At 32.0% G+C, this 25,412-nt stretch overlaps 1 protein-coding gene across 1 annotated transcript; it reads right to left on the bottom strand.

Annotated features, from left to right (window-relative positions):
• Window positions 1-4,046: 4,046 nt before the first annotated feature.
• Window positions 4,047-5,612, bottom strand: Urod (uroporphyrinogen decarboxylase). Its single transcript, XM_016074450.5, has one exon. It carries the CDS (start codon window positions 5,344-5,346, stop codon window positions 4,249-4,251), a length of 1,098 nt encoding a protein of 365 aa, XP_015929936.1. The 5' UTR covers window positions 5,347-5,612; the 3' UTR covers window positions 4,047-4,248.
• Window positions 5,613-25,412: the final 19,800 nt, after the last annotated feature.

The raw sequence follows: 25,412 nt of genomic DNA, 5'->3' as shown, positions 1-25,412 counted from the left end.
ATATTTCTTCTCTTTTTTAAATTTAAAACCTACATAGTGTTTCGTCCCAGCTTTTTTAAAATGTTGGTATTGCTTTCACCAAAAAATTTAAAAGCAATTAAAATCAAAACTTGAAAAGTAATCAGTACGAGGGAAATTTCAAAAAGATATCAAGACACAGAATTTTTTCGAAGTAAGACTGCAAGAGAGCTTCTGTATCAAGCGTTGGAGCTAATTCAAGATCGCGTAAAACCTTTTGAGTGAAACTGCATTTGTTTTATATGGACAGAAGAACTGCGAAAAGCTTCAACGTTTCGTCTGATGGCAAAGGAACTCAGTGGTTCCCGAATGGTGTTCCGTGGAACCCAAGTACTTTTCATAACCAATGATGAGTTTTGAAACCTCTTATCATAGTATTTAGAAACCGTGATGGTTCAGTAGATAGAGCATTCGCCTTCTAATAAGGTGACACGGGTTCGAATCCCAATGATGACTAGTCGATTTGAATTCCTCATCCGGCTTGCACTGACCACAGCCACAGTGTTAACGTAAAATATCCTGGATTAGAATGTTCTTGCCATCAGAATAACCAAAGGAGGTTTTCCTCTCCATATAAAGCAAAAACGAGTTAGTTCCATAAAAAAAGTCCTCCACGAAGGCTAATTTCTCCGAATACTTGATTCAGGAGTTCCCTTGTCTTTGGATTGGGTTCAAAATTACAAGCTTACGGAATTGAACATTAGTAGTCGTAAACCCCGAAGAATTGGGTGGGCTGTTCAAAGCAATTAAAATAAAATAACATTGCACTTAGATCCAACCTATAATTTATAACTTATTTAATCTTTCGATTGCTTTCATGAATTTACTTCAAGTAAACTACCAATGATATAGAAATGGTATGTTTGAAAAGAAAATCCAATAAAAATGTATTGAACTAATTATGAAAAGAACAAGCATTTAAAAAATATTGCATAAGCATTTCCCTATCCAGCTTTCCAAATCAAAATAACTAAATTATTTAATAAAGAAAGACATTTTCCCAATAATCATTTAAACGCTTATAGCAGTTCTTTTAAGTTTTCATTTCGAAGTAATCACAATTCTGCTTTCTATTATTCATTTTCAGCTTATGTAGATACACCAAAAACAAATTCAAAACTAGACTAGATATAGCATAAGTATTACAAATTTAACTGGTGGACCTATAATTTAATTTAAGATTATTAATGATAAGACTAAAAATCTTTATTTCTCTAATTAAATACCTAAAAAAATAGTCTTCTATAGGTTATAACCTTCACAATTACTTCAATTAACTATATTTATAAGGTTGGGATTTCGTCGCAAGAAAGTTGATTATGTAGGCTTCCGTAGCTGTAAAAAAATTGGGAAATGCTGTTCTAATCCATGAGAATTCTAAACTGAGAATATTTTTTGTCAACACTGTAGCAGTATTCAAAATAAACAGTCATAGCCAGTAGTTGAACCTGGGTCACCTCAATAAACAATCATCATTTTAAATAAATTATGCAGTAGGGAACAGATTATCCGGAACGGTCGGGACCATCGCTATTCCGGATAACTGATTTTTCTGGTTTTCTAAATCGCTATAAAAAGCCTTTTTTTTTTATTGTTAAACCCAACTAAAAAAAAAAAATTTGGAAATAATCTTAAAAATAACAAAAAACGATGAAGTAATACACTAATGATTATTTCCAAAATGTTGGTAAGGTAAACATCTCTAAAAAAAGAAAGAAAAATCGTAAAATCTTATGAGGAAGATTTTTTTTTTTAAAAAAAATGGTGAGAAAATTGATTGAATTTCATTCCAGTTTTCTGATTTCCGGATAACGAGTTCTGTACTGTACAATGTATAATAATAATATGTACTTTTAAAGCATTTCTAAAAGTGCCCATTCAGAGAAGGTAAATTAATGGGAAAATACAGATTTAGTTATGCTTTGTGGATGGCTCAAATTAGAATCATTTGTGGGTACATTGCTTATCATTTAAAATTTTCAAATAAATACTAAAATATCTTTTCATAAAATTTTTAGTTTCATTCACTGAGTAATTTATAGAAAGACAAAAGGTTTATGAATTAACATATGTGTACTTATATATGTTTAATTTTGGTCATCTAGGATAATAATGTATTTTTGTAAAATACTATTTAGAAATGTATAAAAATAGTTTTTAAAAAACAAAGTATAAATAGAAATTAAAATCGTTGATACAAAATAGAAGAATAAACTTTTCATAATAATTTTTTCTTTTAAATAACTCTTTAAAGCATGCATTATAATGTACTGATATTTAGATAAACTTATTAGGTTTGATGCCATCTATCTATCAACTAGGATAATAAAGTATTTTTGTAAAATACTATTTACAAACACATTCAAATAAATTTAAAAAACAAAACAAAATATAACTAGAAAGTAAAAACGTTGATAAAAAATCGGAAGAATAAAGTTTACATAATTATTACTTATTAAATAACTAAAGAGTGTATTATAGTCAACTGATATTTAGATAAACTTAATTTATATAAACTTATTAGATAAAAATTCAACTAGCAAATGGGCAGGGTTCACCGACTTGAATCAGCTTGAATTTAATTGTAATTCACATGAATTTTTTTTCTTAGGAAAAAAAAAAATCTATCAGAACTGCTCTTGAATTTCTTTTTTTTATTTTATATATTTTTTAACCTACAAAACATTAATAATGCAATTTTATGAATATGATCAGAATTACATAGATGATTAAAATATATTTATTATTAGATCTGTATAAAATCCGTTCTTTAAATACTACATACGTGAAATTGGTAAGAAATATGCAAAAATATATTGTTATTAAAATAAATTTGATTTTTGTCACATTTGATATCAACCACAGTAATTTGTTATAATAGTATTTCTATTCACCTTGATTTTATTGCAATATGTGTGATAGCATAGCTGCCACCTATGCTGATTTTTTCTCAAAAATAAAATTAGAAAAACATCTAATGACATTCTAACTAAATTTTTTATGCAATGGTATCATATAATATGTAAAGTTATGCAAACATAGTAATTCTATACCATACGCACTTCAGTATGATTTTCAATATTGTATAACTTTTAAAATAATATCTAGAAGAATATTTATATCATTGGCTGATTTTATAGTTGCAGTAAGACTGCCCAAGATAATTTCTTCATTTCATGAAAACCACAAATATAGATTTAAAAGAAAATTTAAAGAAAGAAAAATTTTAGTACATATAAAATTATATTTTGTTAGCGTAACTATGAATCATTTAATATATATTTATACAGTGTTCTCCCTAAGCATTTTTTGAAGGTTGGCCCACCCTTTTGCTCTTTGATCCCAATAAATGCACCTTCTTTTCAAAGTAGAGTTGCACACGAGAGTGCAAGAATCTCACCGAAACTCCCAAGTATTTCATCAAAAATGTAACATGATTGGCACTATCATATGTTGTGACAGACAGCAAGTCGAAATGGATAGTGGTTACATGAATTGTGAAAACGCTAAATAGAACAATGTGAAAACCACGCTTTTACGTAATACGAAGCGAAAATTGACATGGTAAAGAAAAACAGCCCGATTTTCGAAAAGGAAAATGAAGCTTTTTTTAAAAAAACACCTCATGAAAAAAGCACCTTTAACGACTTTTAAAAAACTAAATAAGCTCTTTTTAAAAACGCCACACAATGTTATTGTATTAAAAAAAATATAGTTATCTCCATGACAATTGAGATATTTTCTTACACGATATATAAGCATTGTTATCATTAATGATCATAATATTGCCAAATTTGATATATTAACACATTGTATGAATGTAATTAGAATCTGGTATTGTTTCTATGTGTTAACAAATTTGGATTCACGGTCCCGACAATCAACGAGTACAAAAATACGTTGGTTCTGTTGCTTTGGTTATCTTGAATCTTAACAAATGAAAGAAACATTTCAATGAAAATATTACTTCTGTATAACATTAGAAATAAAGCTAAGGTCATATTTTCAATCAACATCAATTGTGAGAATTTGTATATTTAAAATAAATTTTATTAAAAAAAACATTACGTAACAAATTATACTGAATTACACACTAGACAGTAGCCAACAATATATAAATTTATAATTAATACAAAATATGAAATAAAGAATTACAAATTCAACGGATTCCAACATTAAAAGCTCATTTATGTTTAACATTTGATCCATAAAATTTATTATAACTACCCATCATTCTTTTGAACTATTAATTGCAGCTGAAATATTATGCACACTGTCAATAAAAACAGCAACATTATCAGGATCCATTTCAGGATAGATACCATGGCCCAAATTTGCAATATAACGCTGAGTGCCAAAGCCTTTAATCATTTTAGAAACCATATCTTCAATAGAAGAAGGTTCCGCCTTCAAGGCACATGGATCTAAGTTACCCTGAAGAGTGATATTTTCAGAAATTTTGCTTCTAGCAACATCTGGAGAAATAGTCCAATCTAAACTGATCACTTCATACCCAGTATCATTTAAAAAAGGTAAAACACTACAAGTGCCTTTAGCAAACAATGTCATAGGAACTTTATTAAGGCCTTGTTGAATGATACCTTCTGTCACTCTCTTCTTTATATCTTTTATGTAAGGCAATGCAAAAGTTTTAAACTGCTCTGGACCAAGATGCTCTGCACTTGATTCAAACACTTGCAAAAGTTGAGCTCCAGCTTTCACTTGGCCTATTAAGTAATTAACAATGACATCTGTGAGCATTTCAAGAATTGAATGGCTACCTTTGGGCCACTTGTATAGCCATCCTTTAGCTTTGGACATAGTTTTCGAACCTTGGCCTTCGACCATATAGCAGAAAAGTGTCCAAGGAGCACCGGAGAAACCTATTAAGGGAACTTTACCATTCAATTCTTTGCGGGTAAGTGTTATGGCTTCGAAAACGTAGCCAAGTTCTTTTTCGACCTCACAGGGAAAGCATAGGGCATGTAAATCTAGGGGGTCATGCAAGGGGTCTGAAATGACGGGCCCGATTCCTGGTACCATCTCAACATTCATCCCTAATGCTTGTGGAATTACAAGTATGTCAGAAAATATAATGGCAGCATCGAGTGGAAAACGTTTTATAGGCTGTAGAGTAATTTCACAAGCTAAAGAAGGAGTCTGGCATATTTCGAAAAAAGGGTGTTTCTTACGAACTTCTTGAAATTCAGGTAGATATCTACCAGCCTGCCGCATAATCCAGACAGGTACCCGTTCTGTTTTTTGACCCCACGCTGCTCGTAGGATAAGATCGTTCTGTAGGGGAGGGAACTTTTTATCATCTTCCATTTTTTGAAAACTTTTAGACGTTAAACTTGCTGAATACTATCAATATTCCTATCAATATATTGTTTTGAGAGGTTTGATTTGTAACTTCAGTTCAGTTCTTTGTATATTATGAAACGAGGAAGCCGAGAGAGCATAGATACTTTTTGGATAAATCATCACAGACCGTTCTCTCTGAAAGCAATTTTTTCACATGCAGAAAATCGCCGCCAGTGACAATGATCTTTTACGGATTTTTTTACTACACTTGCGAAAATGTTACGTATGTCAATGAAAATTTGATTAGTGAAATATATTTTCCAACGAAATTTCATTGCATTCAAGTCGTTAAAGGTACTCCCCCAAAATATTGCTCACGCACTTGCAATCGCTGTCGAGGAAGAACGAAAACCAATCATATTCTTTTTCTTCAATTTCCTTAGCGGCGATCAAAAGTGCGTGAACCGCATTTAGTAAAATTGGCCCTCTAGAAATAGACAATTTTGGAATAATTTTAACTGAACACTTGTCTACGATTTTGCTGTAGCTGGTTTGCAAAAGCCGTAGCTTTCAACGTTTGAAGTTCATGTGTACTGTACCGGTTATGCCATACATGCCCTATAATTTCAACAGGTACAGTAAACCAAACAATAAAAAAAAGCATAATGCTGGTTATCTTTTGTTTTATTGATCGCATTTACGCGAAGTAAATGACATCTTAATGGTTTAAAGAATTAACATTAATGATTCAAATTTTCACTAGTAATTAATTTCTATTAATTATTCAGTATTTTTAATATTTTATTAAAAAAAAAAATAGCGAAATTTTTTTTGGGTTGTAAGATATGCAGGATAATTCTGAACTTTTCATTAATAGTTAGTGGGGTGAATTCAGAATTGTAAAGAAGCTCATGGCAGGATATGGCATATAACCGGACCAAGATCACTTTCCCATTATGAGCTGCTTATATATATTTTTTTATCTAAATCGTTTTGCTATGTTTCAAGTAGTTATTGTAAAACATTACATTCAAATAGGCCCCTATATAAACTTAATTTAATGTTTCAACGATTAGATTGGTAGTTGAATAATTAAAAATATAAATAGCAATTTCTGGACTTATTTGAATGCAATTTTAGACAATAATTATTAAAAAATGTAAACTTAAAAATTAGATGATTGAGACAAATAAAAATACAGTTTCAATTGCGCATAAATAGGCAGCAGGTGATATTACGCTATGAGTTTCGTCCTTATGAGATGCTTTACCTCCACATCAAATATTGATGATGAATTAAGAATTTCCATGTTCGAATTTTTATATAGCTTATAAAGATGTAATTTTAAATGATAACGAAAATATTTTAACAGGATTGGTCAAATAGTCTTGAGTAATAAAACTTTAACAATACTTTTTTTAGTTTACATAAATATATATATTTAAAAAAAATTGTATTTTAGAAAGTGCTTAAGTCATAAATTTTTTAATAATACATTAATTTCAAAATTTGAATAATCTATAATTCAAAATGATTTCGACCATTATTTGATAAAGTAATAAAAAATAACAAGAAATTACTAAAAATAATTTGTTTCCAGAGATATATCTTTCGATAAAGAGTTTTATGCCTGTGTGCTTAAAAAAATTTGCTTGAAAAATAAGACTCAAAATATGACAAATGCTGGCAAAAAATTGAAATTGGCATCAAGAGATCTTTACTTTCAACTACTCCTTTGACTAAACTAGCGTGCAAGACAACTCAAAATGTGTATTGTAAAAAAAGAAAAAAAAAATACATGCTCTTAAATTGCATGTTTAAGAAAATAGTAACTGCTCAAAAATTGAACTTATTTAATGCCCGCTCAAAATGTTTGTTTAAGAAAATGAACATACTATTCGTTTTAATTTTAAGCCTTCTCTTATGAAAATTATTTCTAATTTGAAGAACAACAAATAATTTCATATTGTGATGTCGTCCATTTGTCTAAATCACTTAGTACATTTTTTTAATTAGTCTTTTTTTATAGCGATATTAAAAGTCAACAATTATTTAGCAAGGTTGTCACTGGTCCTAAAAATAGCGGTATTAAATTGATGTTGATTGATTCTAATTTTTTTAAAACCACTTTATCGTTTAGTGTTCTGAATTCGAAGAGATGAATGAAAAGTTCCATCTATAACCAAAGATATACATTCTTCTATGCACGAATTTTGGCTTTAAAGCTGTGTCTATTTTCTTAAACACTTATTTTCGACCTGTGTCCATTTTCTTTCAGGCACACTTCAAGTTTTGTCCTGAAAAAGAAGCTTACGAACGAAATACTTAAAGAAAGGAGCTTGACCGTAATTTGATCATTGAAAATAAAGCTTGATCAGGAAAAATATTTTTGATTATAGATTATATACAATTTTTTTTAATACTAATAAAAATTTCATTTTCATTATTAAAACTTGCAAACCTTGCTTTTTTTCTTTTTTTTTGTTCATATGATTAAAATGAAGGGAAAAAAAAATTCTCCTCATGTCTAGGAGGTTATTAAACATAACCATCTCCACCGCTGTTTCAGAAACTTTTCGCCAAGCGTGCTAATTAAAGTGATAGTTTGAAAACTATTTGAAAAAGCGATATGAAATTTGGGAAATTTCTGGGAAAAATGCTATTGAAACGGTCATTAGTTTATTTTAGGCTTCATAATTCAGTTTAGAAGGGTGATTATAATTTTGTCAGCAACGTACTCAAAGGTTCAAAAATGTGTAACGCTTCTAATTTTTTATTAGAATTCGAATTAGTTTTGGAGTATCAGATAGTTCATATTGATGATTTTTCGATGTGAAGGAAAAACTGGCGATCTCTTGCAGCGACAATCTCTTGTGGCTAAAGATCAATAAATATTCAACCGTTTTTGATATTTCGAATTAGTTTGGGCGTTTAATTTTAATATTTCGATGATAATCCAAATTTTTTTTTTCTTCTAAAATTTGTATTTCTTTCCGTCTATTGGATAAAGTCAAATACTCTTTTGTCTGGCTGGTAGGCAGTTGGACTCGTGTTTGTTAGAACGGAAGTTCGTATCCGTCCGGCCAAATAATTAAACGGTGACTGGTGCACGCTAAATCTGTCTGGGTCACAAAATCCTCCAAGTTCCCGTAACAAATCAATACCTCTGGGGGTACTGATCCAGGAGTTCCCTTACCTTCTGGATTGGGATCAAAATTACAAGGATACGAAGTAGAACATTGGCAATCGTATTTACTCAGAATTGGGTCGCCTGTTCAACGACGGTTATAAAATAAAATAAAATATCCTCTTTTCAATTAAAAAAAAGTGCTGGATTATTTTTATTAGGAGACTCTCGATGTTAATTTTTGCATAAACAAATATCAAGAGTTCTTCGCTTTTATTTTTCTCTAGTTTATGCTATGTAATATTCTCAAATAATAGTTTGACGTCTGTGTGTGATGTCAAATTATTATTTCAGTCTTATAACATAGTTAATCAGTCCCAAGGAATTATTTTTCAATTCTGAATTTTTTAACGCATGTACAGGGCGCAAAAAGTTCTCGAGATTGGAGAAATACGTAAAAAAAATAATAACAAGTAAATTAAATTAAATAAAAAGAATAAATTAATCTAACAATAATAGGTGGTCCAAACTTTCCCTCATGACCAAGCTATAGGGCTCATATTTTCAGCTACTCTCTATATTTTGGGGGTCAGAAATCCGAAACTGTCGAAAATAAGGTATGTTTATTCAAAGAAAATACGTTTCTGATTCTGATTCTTTAACTGAAAATATCGTATGCACTAATTAATTGGCATATTTGAGATCACTCCCTTGAACCATTAAGATTGAATTCTAGTAAGTCAAACCGTACGAATCACAAAATGGAATCCGATAAAATCCGATCATTAGATCAAAAGTTATTTTTAGGGTGCTTGATTTTTTTTATCACTACATTACTTTACAGCCAGCAGCTCTGAGCGATGGCGACATCTTAGTTTGTTTAAATAAACTAATTTATTTTGGCACAATTAAATTGGGTTTTCTAACTAATGAATAATTGTCTGCCGTTTTATCGGTAGAAGGTTCCATAACGGGATGGAAAGGTAAAAAGAGCGAGCAAAGCGATCTAAAAAGAACTGGGCAAGCAGCTTTGATGATTGGCGAGCGATAAGGTGCAGAAAGCGTAGTCTAACATAATTAAAATTAACTACGAAAGATATTAAGGTAGAAAATCTGACTTATCAAAGAAGATTAAGGCCAAAAGAGGGACTGAAGCTATTTGAAAGGAATTGCGTCATCAGTTTCGGGGACCAGAAGAGCGCACTTACTAAAAGAAAAAAAAAACGAACTAATTTTAACAACAAAAGCAAAATTATGGTCTTAAGTAATTCATTTTCCAAGCAGAAAGAAATCGAATCGCAGAAAGAAAACACTTAAAAACATGCATATTGTAATGTCTATAGGGCAACGCAAATTGCTCTTACTTGAAATGTGTGAATTTTCCCATTTTGTGCACGCACTTTGTTATTTCAATGTATTTTATTTGCGTGTTAATATTACATGTCTAAGTAAGGCAAATAATTTCAACTTTTCACTTTTTCTCCTAAAAAAGTTCGGCCCACTCTGTGATTGACAGTGCTTAATTTTCCAACCGTAAGGAATCGAATATGACATGCGTGATCCGCTTAGCATAGTTACATTTATTTTCGAAACACATTCCTTTTTTCATTATTACCTCATTTTGTTGTCGGCTGTTGTTGTCTCATAAACGATTGATTTTTTAAATACTTTCTGATATACTAAAGCAGGGTAATTTTGTGCCTGCACCCGGTTACAATACGAATTCTTTGGTACATTTTGAAAATTAGAAAAGTATCGAAACTCTAAAATCAAATTGAAATTGACCTTAATGAAATTTTACTCTCTTGGGGTCAGACAAATGCTGATAAAATCTTGAAGTTTGATCAGGTGTTCTAAATACCATTGATTGTTAATGTTTGGATGTTAATACACCTATTGAGATATGCATTAGTCCCTGTTGTATGGTAGTCTTTATTTTTAACATTTGATCCTTGTTTGTAACATATACATAGTTAAATGTATAATGAGCGTCAAATTTTCAGAAAGTGCCCACATTTGTCCAGAAACGCTTCAAGAATGTCTTTAAATGAGATTTTTTAAAACCAAAATATGATATTTCCAGAGTTCATATTAAAGAAGCAATAGAGCGGACACTTTGTGAATTGTTTTAAATCTTTTGAACGGAGGGAATCTCTTAAAACTAGTTTCATGTTAAAATATGTGCGTCAAATTTTCAGAAAGTGCCCACATTTGTCCAAAAGACCTTCAAGAATGTCTTTAAATGAGATTTTTTTAAACCAACACATGATGTTTCCACAGTTCATATTAAAGAAGCAATAGAGCGGACACTTTGTGAATTGTTTTAAATCTTTTGAACGGAGGGAATCTCTTAAAACTAGTTTCATGTTAAAATATGTGCGTCAAATGTTCAGAAAGTGCCCACATTTGTCCAAAAACGCTTCAAGAATGTCTTTAAATGAGATTTTTTTAAACCAACACATGATGTTTCCACAGTTCATATTAAAGAAGCAATAGAGCGGACACTTTGTGAATTGTTTTAAATCTTTTGAACGGAGGGAATCTCTTAAAACTAGTTTCATGTTAAAATATGTGCGTCAAATATTCAGAAAGTGCCCACATTTGTCCAAAAACGCTTCAAGAATGTCTTTAAATGAGATTTTTTTTAAACCAACACATGATGTTTCCACAGTTCATATTAAATAAGCAATAGAGCGGACACTTTGTGAATTGTTTTAAATCTTTTGAACGGAGGGAATCTCTTAAAACTAGTTTCATGTTAAAATATGTGCGTCAAATATTCAGAAAGTGCCCACATTTGTCCAAAAACGCTTCAAGAATGTCTTTAAATGAGATTTTTTTTAAACCAACACATGATGTTTCCACAGTTCATATTAAATAAGCAATAGAGCGGACACTTTGTGAATTGTTTTAAATCTTTTGAACGGAGGGAATCTCTTAAAACTAGTTTCATGTTAAAATATGTGCGTCAAATTTTCAGAAAGTGCCCACATTTGTCCAAAAGACCTTCAAGAATGTCTTTAAATGAGATTTTTTTAAACCAACACATGATGTTTCCACAGTTCATATTAAAGAAGCAATAGAGCGGACACTTTGTGAATTGTTTTAAATCTTTTGAACGGAGGGAATCTCTTAAAACTAGTTTCATGTTAAAATATGTGCGTCAAATGTTCAGAAAGTGCCCACATTTGTCCAAAAACGCTTCAAGAATGTCTTTAAATGAGATTTTTTTAAACCAACACATGATGTTTCCACAGTTCATATTAAAGAAGCAATAGAGCGGACACTTTGTGAATTGTTTTAAATCTTTTGAACGGAGGGAATCTCTTAAAACTAGTTTCATGTTAAAATATGTGCGTCAAATATTCAGAAAGTGCCCACATTTGTCCAAAAACGCTTCAAGAATGTCTTTAAATGAGATTTTTTTTAAACCAACACATGATGTTTCCACAGTTCATATTAAATAAGCAATAGAGCGGACACTTTGTGAATTGTTTTAAATCTTTTGAACGGAGGGAATCTCTTAAAACTAGTTTCATGTTAAAATATGGGCGTCAAATGTTCAGAAAGTGCCCACATTTGTCCAAAAACGCTTCAAGAATGTCTTTAAATGAGATTTTTTTAAACCAACACATGATGTTTCCACAGTTCATATTAAATAAGCAATAGAGCGGACACTTTGTGAATTGTTTTAAATCTTTTGAACGGAGGGAATCTCTTAAAACTAGTTTCATGTTAAAATATGTGCGTCAAATGTTCAGAAAGGGTGCTGCACATTGTTATACCAAATATTGGTGATAGAATAATTAAATTTCTGCTTTTTTCATTCATTTCATTCACGTCATTTCATTTTTCATTTACTTCATTTTTCAAGCAAGAGCAATTACAATACGATTCTCAAGTTACATCGCGAGAAGTTCGCGAGGAAGTAGTACAGCACGTGATCAAGTTATGGGACGAATTTTTATTTTATTTTATCTCTCGACGGAGATGGAAATAATTTTAATATTTCTGCTGCCTACTATTCTAAAATGCTCTGAACTCATACTCAGGGTGGTTTGAGTGATTTAATTACTGACATACAGACTTTAAATTATTACTAAAATTCAGTGCATTCAGTACAAGAACTTTAGAATATAGCGAGCATCTATTGGAAATAGTTTAAATTTAAAAGTACTTCAAGTTGAGTAACAGCTAGATCATGAAAAAATTTGTTTAGTATATAGTATAACTCTAATTAAAGTGTTAGGATTTGAGAAGGTTGTTGTTGTTGCTGATTTTAATACCACTTGTCAATACCAGCAAGCCTGCTTTGGGAGATCAAGCGAATTTAAGGAAGAGGGTGCGTTTCTTGTTTTTTAGTGGCGCCATCTATAGCTAAGAATACGATTTCAGCCACCCACACGTCACAGTTTGTTTTACAGAGTGTGGATCCATTCATACATCCATTCATTTATCCACATACCGCAATTTTGACCTGAACCAGAAACAGATATCAATCTCCAATTCAGTAACCACAGAAATATTTTATAACCGTCGTTTAACTGCCGGTTTACAACTACCAGTGTTCAACTCCGTAGCCTTGTAATTTCGAACATAATCCCGAAGACAAGGGAACTCTTGGATCAAGTATTGGGAGAAATTTGCCCTCGTGGAGGCATATGCGTTACACGGACAGGAAAACTACGAAAACATTCCACGATTAGCTTGACGGAAAGGGGACTCTAACATAAGACCCGCCTACTGCTGTGGATATTTTCTTTCAGCGCTGTGTTTGGTACGAGTCAGGTTCGGAATTCGTTAGAGCTCGAACCCACTTCTTTGAAAGGCGAATGCTCTATCCCCTGAGCCACCACGGCTCAAATCTTTGAATACTCAACCATTAGAGTGGAACTGTAACAAGATCATAGTATAGATTTTATTTACGCGTGCCTGACCTCGTAATTTTTATTTCCGAGTTATGGATTTGTTATGAAAACGTGAAGGACTTTGTGATCCCTCAGATTTAACGTGCACCTGTCACCATTTAAAACACGGATTTTCTTTGCCCGATGGAATTCGAACTCCTGTTCTCATGAAGCCCAATGTTCTAAACCAGGCTATCCCGGCCGGAGGGTGACGAATCAGAATATTTAAATAAAGCTGTGCCGTGTATACAGCTTGATTACCATTAAAGTTTATTTGTTGTACAAGATAATTTTAAAAGCTGACCAAGTCGTCAAGGGCAGCAAGTTGTTACTTATTTTATGAACTTCAAACAAAGTACTACTATTTTTTCATCAATTTTTGTTCGTGGTGTTGCTATGGTATTGCCCTGAGGTCAAAGTTGCTGTTAAAGCTATTGTTAAATATTTTATTTTCAATTAGCTTTCATTAACATTTTATCACGTTGAAATAATTGAAAGCAGATGAAACACCTCACCGATTTGGATCAACAAATTTAAATTACTATCAGCAGACACGATACAACGTGAGAGATCATCTTCGGTCTAATAGCTGAACCTGTAAGAGTTCAGTATTTTGTTCAAATCGTGATGCGTTTATTTTCATTGGCTTATTACGAGACAGCTTGTGGGTTGCCACCCACGCGAAATTTCTCTTTCTAATGAAGACTAATTTCTGGAAGATCATCGTCTACTCTAAATGTCGGAATCTCACGAAAACAGAAAACTGTTTCACTTTTCGAACAAAATCTGTTTTGTTTTTGATGCATATCGAATGTAATTAGTTTGGGTTATCATCTAATGATACTTCCTAGAAAAAAAGAAAAGCTAATAAAAATTTGAGTTCAACGTGCTCGAATGAAAATTTAGTGTATTGAGTTATGTTTAAGGAAGTAATATGCGTATATTGGATGCGTATTCTGGAAGTAATAATACATGGACATAATTTTTGCAATTTCATTATTTTTTCCCCGCATAGAATCTGTAGAGTTTCTAGAAGAAGGATATAAAGGTAGCAATGCCCTGTTTTGCATCGCAAAAAATATGAACACCTAAAGTTACATCTACACCATCATGTTTTTGAACACCAAAAATTTGCGGCAACTATTTTAGTGATCAGGGAGCTGACCTCACAGCAGAAAGATCCTGGGTTCGAATCTCGGACAAGGCATGCATGTTCTTTCATTCTATGTACTGTCTGACCTTAGTGTGAGGGCAATGTTAGGCCACCTAATATGGTGCCTATGAAAGAGTGGCCAATAAATCTGACGAGTGTCAATTGGGTGGGCAGTCGAAAAAAAACTTACACCAGAGTGTTGTTTCACTACATAAACCCAAGGGAAAGAAAAACCAAGGAAGCTCTTTGTGTTATAAAATGCCTAAAATATTCTTTTATTCTACTTGATGTTAAGTAACTGCCAATATGTCTGTTATTTATTAAACTAAAATTCATAATTACAGTAAGATATGATAATGTTAAGACATCAAAAAAGGGCTAGCAGTATCTGAAATTTTTAAATTAGGCTATTAAATTCACTGAAATTTTCACGCTATACTTTTGTGATTAAACATGAGAATAGCTACTAAATTAAAAAAAATTGTTTTCGATCGATGAACTGACTTTGGCAAAAATGGCGCGTTTACAAAAATAAAATTCAAAATCCCAAAAAATATCTTTAAGAATATTTTTTATAACTAGATGAAGAATATGAAATGAAGTTAAAAAATTGTTTTTGCTTAGTAAGAAGTGCAATTTTAAATCCTTTTTCTTTTAAAAAATTTTGAAATTAATCTGAAAATTTGTTTGTTAAGATTTGTTCGAGTTCGAGGTCGAGCTACTTGCAAAAATGGTCGAGCTACTTGCAATTTCTATAAACAAGCGTTTAAAAGGGTCAATCTTTTTGCAGAGACAATGCAACAACTAAATATTGGTATATTTCGTTATTTTTCCTGTCTATCAACTTTCTCCGTCAATCAAGGTGTTTTAACCTTAACGTTTAAAACACCTTTTTTTTTTTTTAAAGAAAAAAGTTTTTCTCAGAAATCTCTAGAGGGGCTTAACTCCTCCATATGAAATACAATTCATTATATAGCTCCGAATTCAGAAGATTACTGATAGCTGTGGCTTACCAAATTCAACTTTTATAAATCATGAGTTGTTGGAATTTTTGGGGTAATTTGTTGCTAACAATAGACGGTAAAAGAATATTCAATAGAAATATGATTGCAACACTGACAAAGGAGTAAAGCATATTGCGAATGGCGATGAGCTTGTATGTGTATATAATATGTGATATGAATGATGCCCTAGGCAATGCTCTGAAAATTATATAGTGCTGATGTAAGGCTATTTGCTGTATCAGAAAATATGGACTATGAGGTTGTTATTATTTTTGTTATCTCACTGTACTTTTATTTCACTTTATTTTTGCAAAAAGTTTACTTCTGAAAACTATTTTTTTCAAGCGTGAAAGTATCATAAAATTTAAGATCATAACCAGTGTTTTTAAAAATTTCAAGACAATTAAACAAAAGCGTTTTTCTCACTCAAATTATTCTAGTATGTCAAAAAGTAATCCATTACACATTATACTCATTAAACTACTTATGAAAGTTATTACAAGTACTTATAAAAGCCGTTATTATATCAATTTTCCCCATACAATACCATGCAATTTGATAGCGTAAGCGAATTTTTTTTTAAAAAAAAAACTCAAAAAGAGAGCTATAAAAACTAACACTCTTCAACAAATCCCCCCTCACTTTATCTTCGCAAACATTTTACTTTTTAAAATTTCAGAGTAAAATACACAGTAAAAAATTGCTTCAACTTTTATAGCGACATTTGATGCATTTTTTTGCAGTACTGGCGTTGTAACGATAACTGAAAGCACTTTTGCTGTAAAATAGGTTGTTTTTAGTCAAGTTAGTCAGATAACCAATCGAAATTATGCCGACTGAAATCATTTGGCGCCATTTTTTTTTAAACATTAGGCATAGTAAGCTTGTATGTTTCACATAATATTAATTAACTTTTATATTATACCTTTATTTCTGGTCGATACGAATTCGGCTTCCAGCTTGCACCGATCACAGTGCTGACGTGAAATATCCTTAGTGGTAGACTGGGTTAGAGTCCCCTTGCCGTCAGGTTAACCGTGGGAGGTTCTCGTGGTCTTCCTCTCCATGCAACGTACATGCTGGTTGGTTCCATCAAAAAAGTCCTCCACGAAGGCAAATTTTTCCCAATACTTGATCCAGGAGTTCTCTTGCCTTCTGGATTAGGTTTAAAATTACAAGGATGCGAAGTTGAACATTAGTGGTTGTAAACCCAAATTTGGGTCAGATGTTTAACGACGGTTATAAAATGAAATATATACAACATAATATTATTAATTTTTATATTTTATATAATATTAATTAACTTCTATATTATGGTTGAAAATCAAATAAATTTCGTTGAAATTGAAAGAAAAAAAAGAACCTCTGTTATTTGAATAGTGCTATGAGAAGAACGTATTTAAGAAGACTAGATTTTGAAAAATAGTCCAAGAAAATTATGCACATTGTTAAATGAGTTCCTATTTTTATTTATAATTTTTAAATATTAATTGTGTATTATGCAATACTTTTATTTACGATGAGTTAATTAAAGTTTTTAACTTTCAAAATGATTAAATTTCGTTCCAGCAAAAAAGTGCTTAAATTAAAAACGTTTACAGTATATTTAATTACAATATTATTCCTCTGAGTGCGTATTATCATTTGAAAATATTTAATATTTTCATTACAAATACTTATTTTATTGATTTTATGTTGACTTGTTCTAGCTTCCATCAATTTAGATTTTTGCTGCAAGGTTTCCGGCTTCAACTCGATTTTTAGTAATTTATATTTTATGAGATTACGGATAAGGTATTAGATATAATCCTATTACCTTCGATATTCAATAATAACGGAAGATATTTGTAATAAAAAACTCAACTACTCGATGAAACTTAAGAAACTCAAATACCAACTACAATAGAAAAGATGCCAAATAAATTTTAAGCTTGCAAATTTTTTTAAAACAAAAGCATGTAAACGTTTACCCGGGGGTGGCTATGAGTTGAACCTTTCGAGTTGGTCCCTTTCTGTGATGTTTTTCTTTAGTTTCTCGCGGAGATGGTGATCATTCTGCCACAGATCACGATACGGAAATCTCCCCCATACATTGACATAAAAATGAAATGAGAATATTGATTTAAATTTTTAAGAATATATATCGTTTTAGTGTCTTTTGCGTTTAGCCTTTCTTTCTTTTGCTCTTTTTATCAGGGATCTAATAGAGAAGTTTTTTCCAAGGGCACCCACACTCCTTTTTGTGTGAGATAGCCATTTTAATCCAATTCAAGAAATTTTTTTTTCTCTAGAGTTGCAGCTTATTTGGATGACCTAAAGGTTCAACTTTCACTGCACATTAAAAACAGATAAAACCTATAACAATCTACGAAGGCTACACATATTTGAAAAACTGCTTTCGAATTCTTGTTGACAATTGATTTATTACAAACAATATTTAAATGTGTTGTTATTATTATTTTTTTTTTATCGTATAAGCAATCATTAGATAATAGAATAGAAATGCGACATTTTATGCTATTCTTTACTCAAGCCTATCGAAAGAGTCTCCAGTATGTCGCACACCCATTTCACATTTATCGTCTGATGGTTATCTTTTAAAAATAATGGTAATTTATTATGCCCCGTAGAATCATATAATCCATAGCCTGAAGCAAAGAATTTCTAATAAAAACAAAGGGGGATTGGTCGAACCGATCCGTAACCCTTTTTCAAATTCCCTCCTTTCATATTTATCAAACATCAACCCTTTCATGTAGGTGCGGCGAGGTGATCGTCTGCCAGTCGAATTCAAGATTTAACTTAGGAATCTGGCATCTGCACCTTTTGCTTCATTTGTTTCTGGACAGTTGAGGAACGAAAGTGGAGAACGAATCGAATTTTTATTGGTGCCCCCGGGAGGACAATTTAGAAATTAATGATTAAAAGCGACGATTTCTAGTTTAGGGTAGAACAGACTCTTCACTTTCTAAATTCTGTTTGTGTATGAAAAGGCACGTTTCGGGTTCGCGACCCGGGATTTGATCACGTGGGCGAACTTTAACCCTTTGATCTTGGCCCATTTTCCGTCGCCACTTCAACCAAAGATACAAGGGGTGAGTGAACCGATCCACCTCTTCAAAAAGTATAAGATTGTTTACTTTTCATAGCTGATACGAATTTTTATAAGAATCCAATGATTCTTTTTTGGTGTGGTTTTTATATGTTGGGGGCTCGCTTTTCTTTCTTCGCCCAAACAACTTTCCCAGTGCTTGTTTCTATTAAGTAATATAAAATATTTTGAAATTTAATTTCGCACTGCATGATTTTGATGCAACTTACACATTGAGGGAGAGGACTCAAAATTAATGTGGGTGTTATGTGCAATAATTTCAGAGGCACAGACTTTACCTTGAACTTATAATCGAATAATTCTGATAATAAGCCTTGAAGTACCATTTATGGCAGTGTTTCCCAAACTTATGACTTTTGTGTACCCTTTCTAAATTTTATCGTAACGTTGTGTAACACTAATAAAAATATGCATGCATTTTTTGCTACAAAAAATTTGCACAAGATTTGAAAGTCGCAATTGGCTGTTAACTCCACTAATTATTAACTGTTAACTCTGCAAAAAATAGGCAATAGAAAATACATAATAGTAAATTTTCATGACTAGCCTTGTTTTTAAATAAAATATTTTGAAATTTTTGCTTATTGCAAGATATTTCGCATAAGAACGCGTACCCCCGCTAAACTGTTTCCGTACCCCTGGGGGTACGCGTACCACACTTCGGGAAACACTGATTTAGGGGACGTACGCGTCACCCAATGGATGCTAATGCTAATTTCTGACAATATTAGAAAGCTCTTAACCGATTTTTAAAGAATATCTTTTTCTTTCTAATAAGAAAATCGAAGAAAAAATAAAATTCAGTATTGTGTGATTTAATTATTTCTATAGATCCCGTTGAATGTAATATTTTAAGTGAATGTAAATGTTTTAAGTTTAATCATAAAGCATGTGTTTTATGATTATACTCAATTAAAAAACACATTTTTCATTCGAATAAAACCACACGATCAAATATTTTATAAATTTTATCAAATAAAAAAAATCTCATCACATAATAGAGCAAATTTTTGAGACATTAGCTCCAGGAATTCCTATTTTTTGGAGTTAATGTAAATGACGTAAACAAGAGAGACATCATGAAATTAGTTCTTTTAATACTGTTTGGTTTACAGTAAAACGTAAATGCTAAATAACCATAACAGTTACTATTTTGGCTTAATGTTTTCTACAAGAAAAAAATATGTCCCATTTAAAGCAATAAAAGTAAAGAAATACATGGAAAAAACTAAGTGAAATAAATCTCAAAAATACTCGAAGCAAATTATGAAAAGTGTGTCTATTTTAGGCGCAGTTCAGTAAACATACTTTATTTTAGTAAACTAATAGCAAATATTTCTTACTGAATAAGCGCTTTAATTCTTTTATAGTGTAGTAAATGTGCTACAATTAATAATTTAATTGCGTTCAATAAATTAAAGATTCGAATAGTTTCAATTTTATATGTCATTTAATGATAAGGATTTAACACGTGAAGAAAATCTATTGATTTGAAGAGTCTGAAGAATTGTAGATGAAAATGGTAAAGCAACACGTTTTTCTTTTTAGATATGAAATTTATTTTAAAGACCAATAGTACAGCAAGTCACATTAAAAAAGAAAGTTATTGCAGAAAAATTATTTTTTCCATGAAATTATTGAATAACTAGTGCTAGTTGTATTTGAATAAACTGTATTTTATGTCTTTTATTTACTTAAATGGTTTCAGAGATAAAGTGTAGTACGTAAAATGGTCGAACTGACATTAAGAGGTCTAAATTTTTAGTCGTTCTCCTTATGGAACATATTTGCAAGATTGTCACTTATTCCCAAAAATAGGGGGCAGGTGCAGCTGCAATCAAACCACAATTTTACAATAAAAAGTAGAAGCCACAATCTTACATAAAATAAATAAATAAATAAAAGTAAAAAGATTAGGTTAGGTAAAAGGTAGACTACGGAAAAAGGTATGTTTATTCAGGGAAAGTACGTTCTTTGTGTCGAGTTTCGTAAATTAATGCATAATGAAAAAAAAAAAAAAAATGAAAAAAAAGGAAAAAAAGATATCACCCTGAATAACTTTCGTTCTATTAATCAGATTTTCTCGTACTAAATGTCAATTTTAAGGGTTCCTGGGAATGACCTTAAATATTCTTATAGTGTTGTGCTAACTAATAATAATGTACGAAAAATGTACTTTCTCTGAGTAAACGCGTATTTTTTCTTACATCTTGGGATTCTTAACCTTCAAAATACAGGGGTAGCCGTAATATGGGAAATATTGGCCCCATAGTTTGGTTAGGACAGCGATCCAAAGTTTGGATCCCTTAATCCTTAATGTTATTATAACTTTTCGCGTTTTAAGTCATATTTTTAAAACTAATTAAGCAATTAAAAGAAAAAAGAAATTGCACCCACTCATAAAACCCGGTAACCCAAAGATACAGAAAATAATTTTCAATAATTATTTATTATTTATTTCAAATTTTGAATTATGAGGTACAACTTTTTTTATACCGTATTAATCTACGTATTTTTCTATTGTAAAATCTGAAGTCTGCAAACGTAGCTCCCTGAATTTTGATCCAATTTTTTTCAAACTTTTGCCTATTTTGAGGGTTAGGAATCCAAAGGAATCCAAGAAATGTTTATTACTTTTTTGTGTCTGATTTCGCAATTTAATTAATAGTTAGCACTAATTATTTAGTATATTTGAAGTCATCCCCAAAACCATTAAGATTGACACTTAGTACGTGAAAATCAGATCATTAGAGTGAAAGCTACTCAGGGTGATATCTTTTTTTGCTAACTGTACTTTAAACTAACGTACACTGCTGGCCACCGTAAATGCAACACCCTGAAGGAAGCATGCAAATAACATGACATTTGCAACACGCATTAGCGGAGGTGAGATATGCAAATGATTAGAATTTCAGCACAGACGCACATTACGCGCGCCTGTGGTGCCACTTCAAAGCGCTATTTAAGGTTTGGAGATTTCGACGATTTCAAGTTCGGCAATTGTGTTTTTCCTGTGTTTTTTTCAAAAAAAGATCAATTATGCTTCGTAGAAAACAGTGATCATCTTTTGATCAAGTATCCGAGTTTGACAGAGGAAGGATAGTGGCCTACCGAGATTGTGGATTATCTTTCAGGGAAATCAATAGTCGTGTTGGACGAAACCAAACAACTGTAATGCGGATATGTGATCGTTGGATGCAGGAGGGACCGACGAACCGACGTGTTCGATTGCATCCACCTCAGTGCACCACTTCATGTGATGACAGGTGAATTGTGCGCATGGCAGTGACTGATCGCTCAGTCACATCACAAACCATAGCACAGCACATTCAGTCTGTAACGCATCATCCAGTGTCTGCGCGTACCATTCGACTCCGTTTACAGCCAAGTGGTCTGTCCGCAAGACGTCCATTGCTTCGTCTACCCTTGACGCAGAACCATAGACGTCTCCGCCGCCAATGGTGCGATGAAAGAAGGATGTGGACGACAGAATGGAATGAAATTGCCTTTACTGACGAGGCACTTCTGTCTGCAACACCACGATGGTAGCATTCGTGTCTGGAGACACCGTGGAGAGACCGTGCTAAACAGCTGCGTTATGCACCGCCACACTGGCCCTGCACCGGGTATTATGGTATGAGGCGGTATTGGATATCACTCTCACACTCCTCCAGTACGCATTGCCGGTGCTTTAAATAGCCAGCGCCACATCTCCGAGGTGCTGGAGCCAGTTATCCTTCCTTACCTTCAGAGCTTGCCCACAGCCATATTTCAGCAGGATAATACGCGACCACACTAGGCACGCATTGTCCAAGGGTTCTTCGTCAATCGCCAGATCGAATTGCTTCCCTGGCCAGCTCGCTCCCCAGATCTTTCGCCGATAGAAAACATGTGGTCCATGATTGCTCAACGATTGACCCAGATTACATCCCCAGTTGCCACACTAGATCAACTTTGGCAACGTGTGGAAGCTGATTGGTTTGCTGTTCCCCAAGAACACATCCAAAGTCTCTTTCAATCAATGACGAGGTGTGGCAGCGGTGATCTCCAACAATGGCGGCTACTCTGGCTACTGATTTTGGCAGGAACCACTCTTCACAGAAATCTATAATTTTAATCATTTGTTACTTGGTCAACATGTTATCTACAAAATATATTTTGTTGTGATATATCTTGTCTTTCTTGGTGTTGCAATTTGGGTGGCCAGCAGTGTATTTGAGGTCAATAATTCAAATCATATAGATTGGCACTTTGTACGTGAAAATCCGATTATTTAAAAAAAAAGTTATTAAACTAGTTTTTTTCTAGCTCACTATGCATATTTTACTGATAAGATTCTGAAAAAAATATGATCATTAACTTGGATGAGGCTTGGATACGGCTTATGATATGAAGTATATGTAGAAAATGTCGTTTTATATTTATAGCAGAAAGTTCTTAAGAGTTAAGAAAAAATAAGGTAACATTACAATATAATAACAATCCCAAGTTTGGTATCAGTCAACTATTCACAAATCGATTTTATCTGAAATTATCTAATATCAGGTCCTCAGTGCCCTATCAAAATGATAGAAGTGGCAACCTATTTCTGTTTAAAGAAAACAGTATTTAAATTTGAGTGTTCACTGTTTTAAAGACAACACAATCGTAGGTTTCGAATATAATTGCTTAAATTATTGACGCGTTTTAGTAGTCAAAATATCGCGAGAAATTAATAAATATCCTAATTTTTCTGTCGTTTTCTATTTTTGGTAGAACACTGCTTTCCATATTGAGCAAGATGTAATGATAAGTATTTTAGGTAAGTGATACATGGTTTATGAATATGCAGCAATATCTGAAACAAATTATGATAGCTAAATTATGTTGTTTGCAAATGTAAATATGTGATAGCAGTGCATGACGTTTTCATTTGTATTCAGCTTTATTGTGAACTGTTTTAGTTATTCTCCTGTGGTTTTCTTGTTTTTTCCTTCCAGATAATTTCAGGGATACTTAATATGTTTTACGTATTGCAACAAGAATTACCAGCTTTTTTTGCCTTTTCTTTTAATTGTATTGTGCTATTCTGTTTTTTTTCTTCATGGATTTTTGTTGATTACTTTCTTTAAAAAAAAAAAAAAAAACTTATAAGGAGACTAAATCACCTGCTCGCTGCTCTCACCATGCTTTCAGATTCTTTTGCAATTTCAGTTCACTTTGCACTCGTATAGCATATCTATTTATTTCATTCTAGCTTTGTATGTATGCTGTCGCCCTTTTAAAATTGAAGTTTTAAAATTACAGAACATATACAGCACATAAAACTTTTGATTTACATACATTTCATTCCACTTATACACATTTCGATTAGAAAAATTTATTCGATTCATAAAATTTCTCTATATACATAATTTTAAATTTCTACGTTTGGAGACAAACAGGTTTTATGTCCAAAAAATAGAAAAAACCCAGAGAAAAAGGTAGGAAAATGAAACGAAATAAGGAAACACATTCATTTTTCTCTAGAGATTCAGAAAAACTTTAAAAACTTTTTACAAATTTTATTAAAATTTCTTAAGCCTGATGTCTTATTTAAAATATTTAATGGAATGTTTATAAACGATTTAAAACCTGCTTCTTACGTTTAAAGTGTTCTCCCCCGAAACTTTAAGAAAAAAATTCTTCAAATCACACCCTTGTCGTGTGTGCAATTACTGCTTTCATGGAACTCGGTACATTCAAAAACATGGGTCGATTAAAATAGTTCTTTTAGAGTCATTAAATTCGACAAGGAGCTATAAAATTCGCTAGTAAGATTAAGATTGAATGAGATTACAAGAACTGACGATCATGTTTAAGACATTAACCTAGCAATAATTACAGTATTTTAACCTAAATGGTCCAAAATACATTATATATCGAATTACTGGAACTAACTGGTAAAAAAACCTTGCCTTTTGCGGTTCTGTGTTTGTTTATGAACGTTTTTATGCCGTATATTTTAATTTTAGTGTCTTAGTTTTCTTAGAAACTTATAAAATGTTTCCACCTGCTTATTTTGTCCTGGCACGTACGGGTACCGAAAAAAAAGTTTCCGGACATATTCGTTTAAAGTTGGTGTTATGAGTTTGCAGACTTTCCTTCAAATTCTAATGCACAAAAAACTTTGTCCTACCCATAATAGTAGAAAAGAAATTACAAATATTTCATTATAATTAAATTTTTCACGAAAAGGTACTTTTTTTTATAGGAACAGTGGCGAAAAAATTTTTGAGACCCATATTCAAATAAAATTACGTTAGTTAAAATGTTCGATACGTTTTCAATATTTTAAGCAGTATTGATTTTCTTAACTAATATCAAAGCAAAAATCAAAACCTCTGGGGGTACTGGATCGGAGATTGATCGTGCTCTGGGTCGGGTCAATCAATCGATGATCTCGTTCTGTGGATGAATGGACGGTGTTAAAATGTGTTCTCCCTGCAGAACGGGATGTGACATATGCGTGCTGTCTCCGGATCATCCTCAGGGATGTTTTCCAGAGCGTCGCCGAAAGCCCATTACGCAATACAATTTTATTTCTTTAAGTTTGGCAACACTTGAATTATACGTAGAACTGAATATCTTTTTATCCTACTACTGGACTTCAGGATGTTGTTTGGTCTGTTAATTTCACTTTTTACGTATTTAACCAGAATTCGGAAACCTTTAACACAAATATAAAACTTTTTGCAGACAATTATAAAATAAATTCTTCCAAGGAATATTATTTATTCTTAATAATTATTAATTGTTTTAATTAATA

This window comes from Parasteatoda tepidariorum, chromosome 8, assembly GCF_982258835.1.
Source record: "Parasteatoda tepidariorum strain Cologne lab strain chromosome 8, Ptep-v5.0, whole genome shotgun sequence".
Taxonomy (NCBI): Eukaryota; Metazoa; Arthropoda; class Arachnida; order Araneae; family Theridiidae; genus Parasteatoda; species Parasteatoda tepidariorum.
This window is presented reverse-complemented; position numbering and strand designations above follow the sequence as displayed.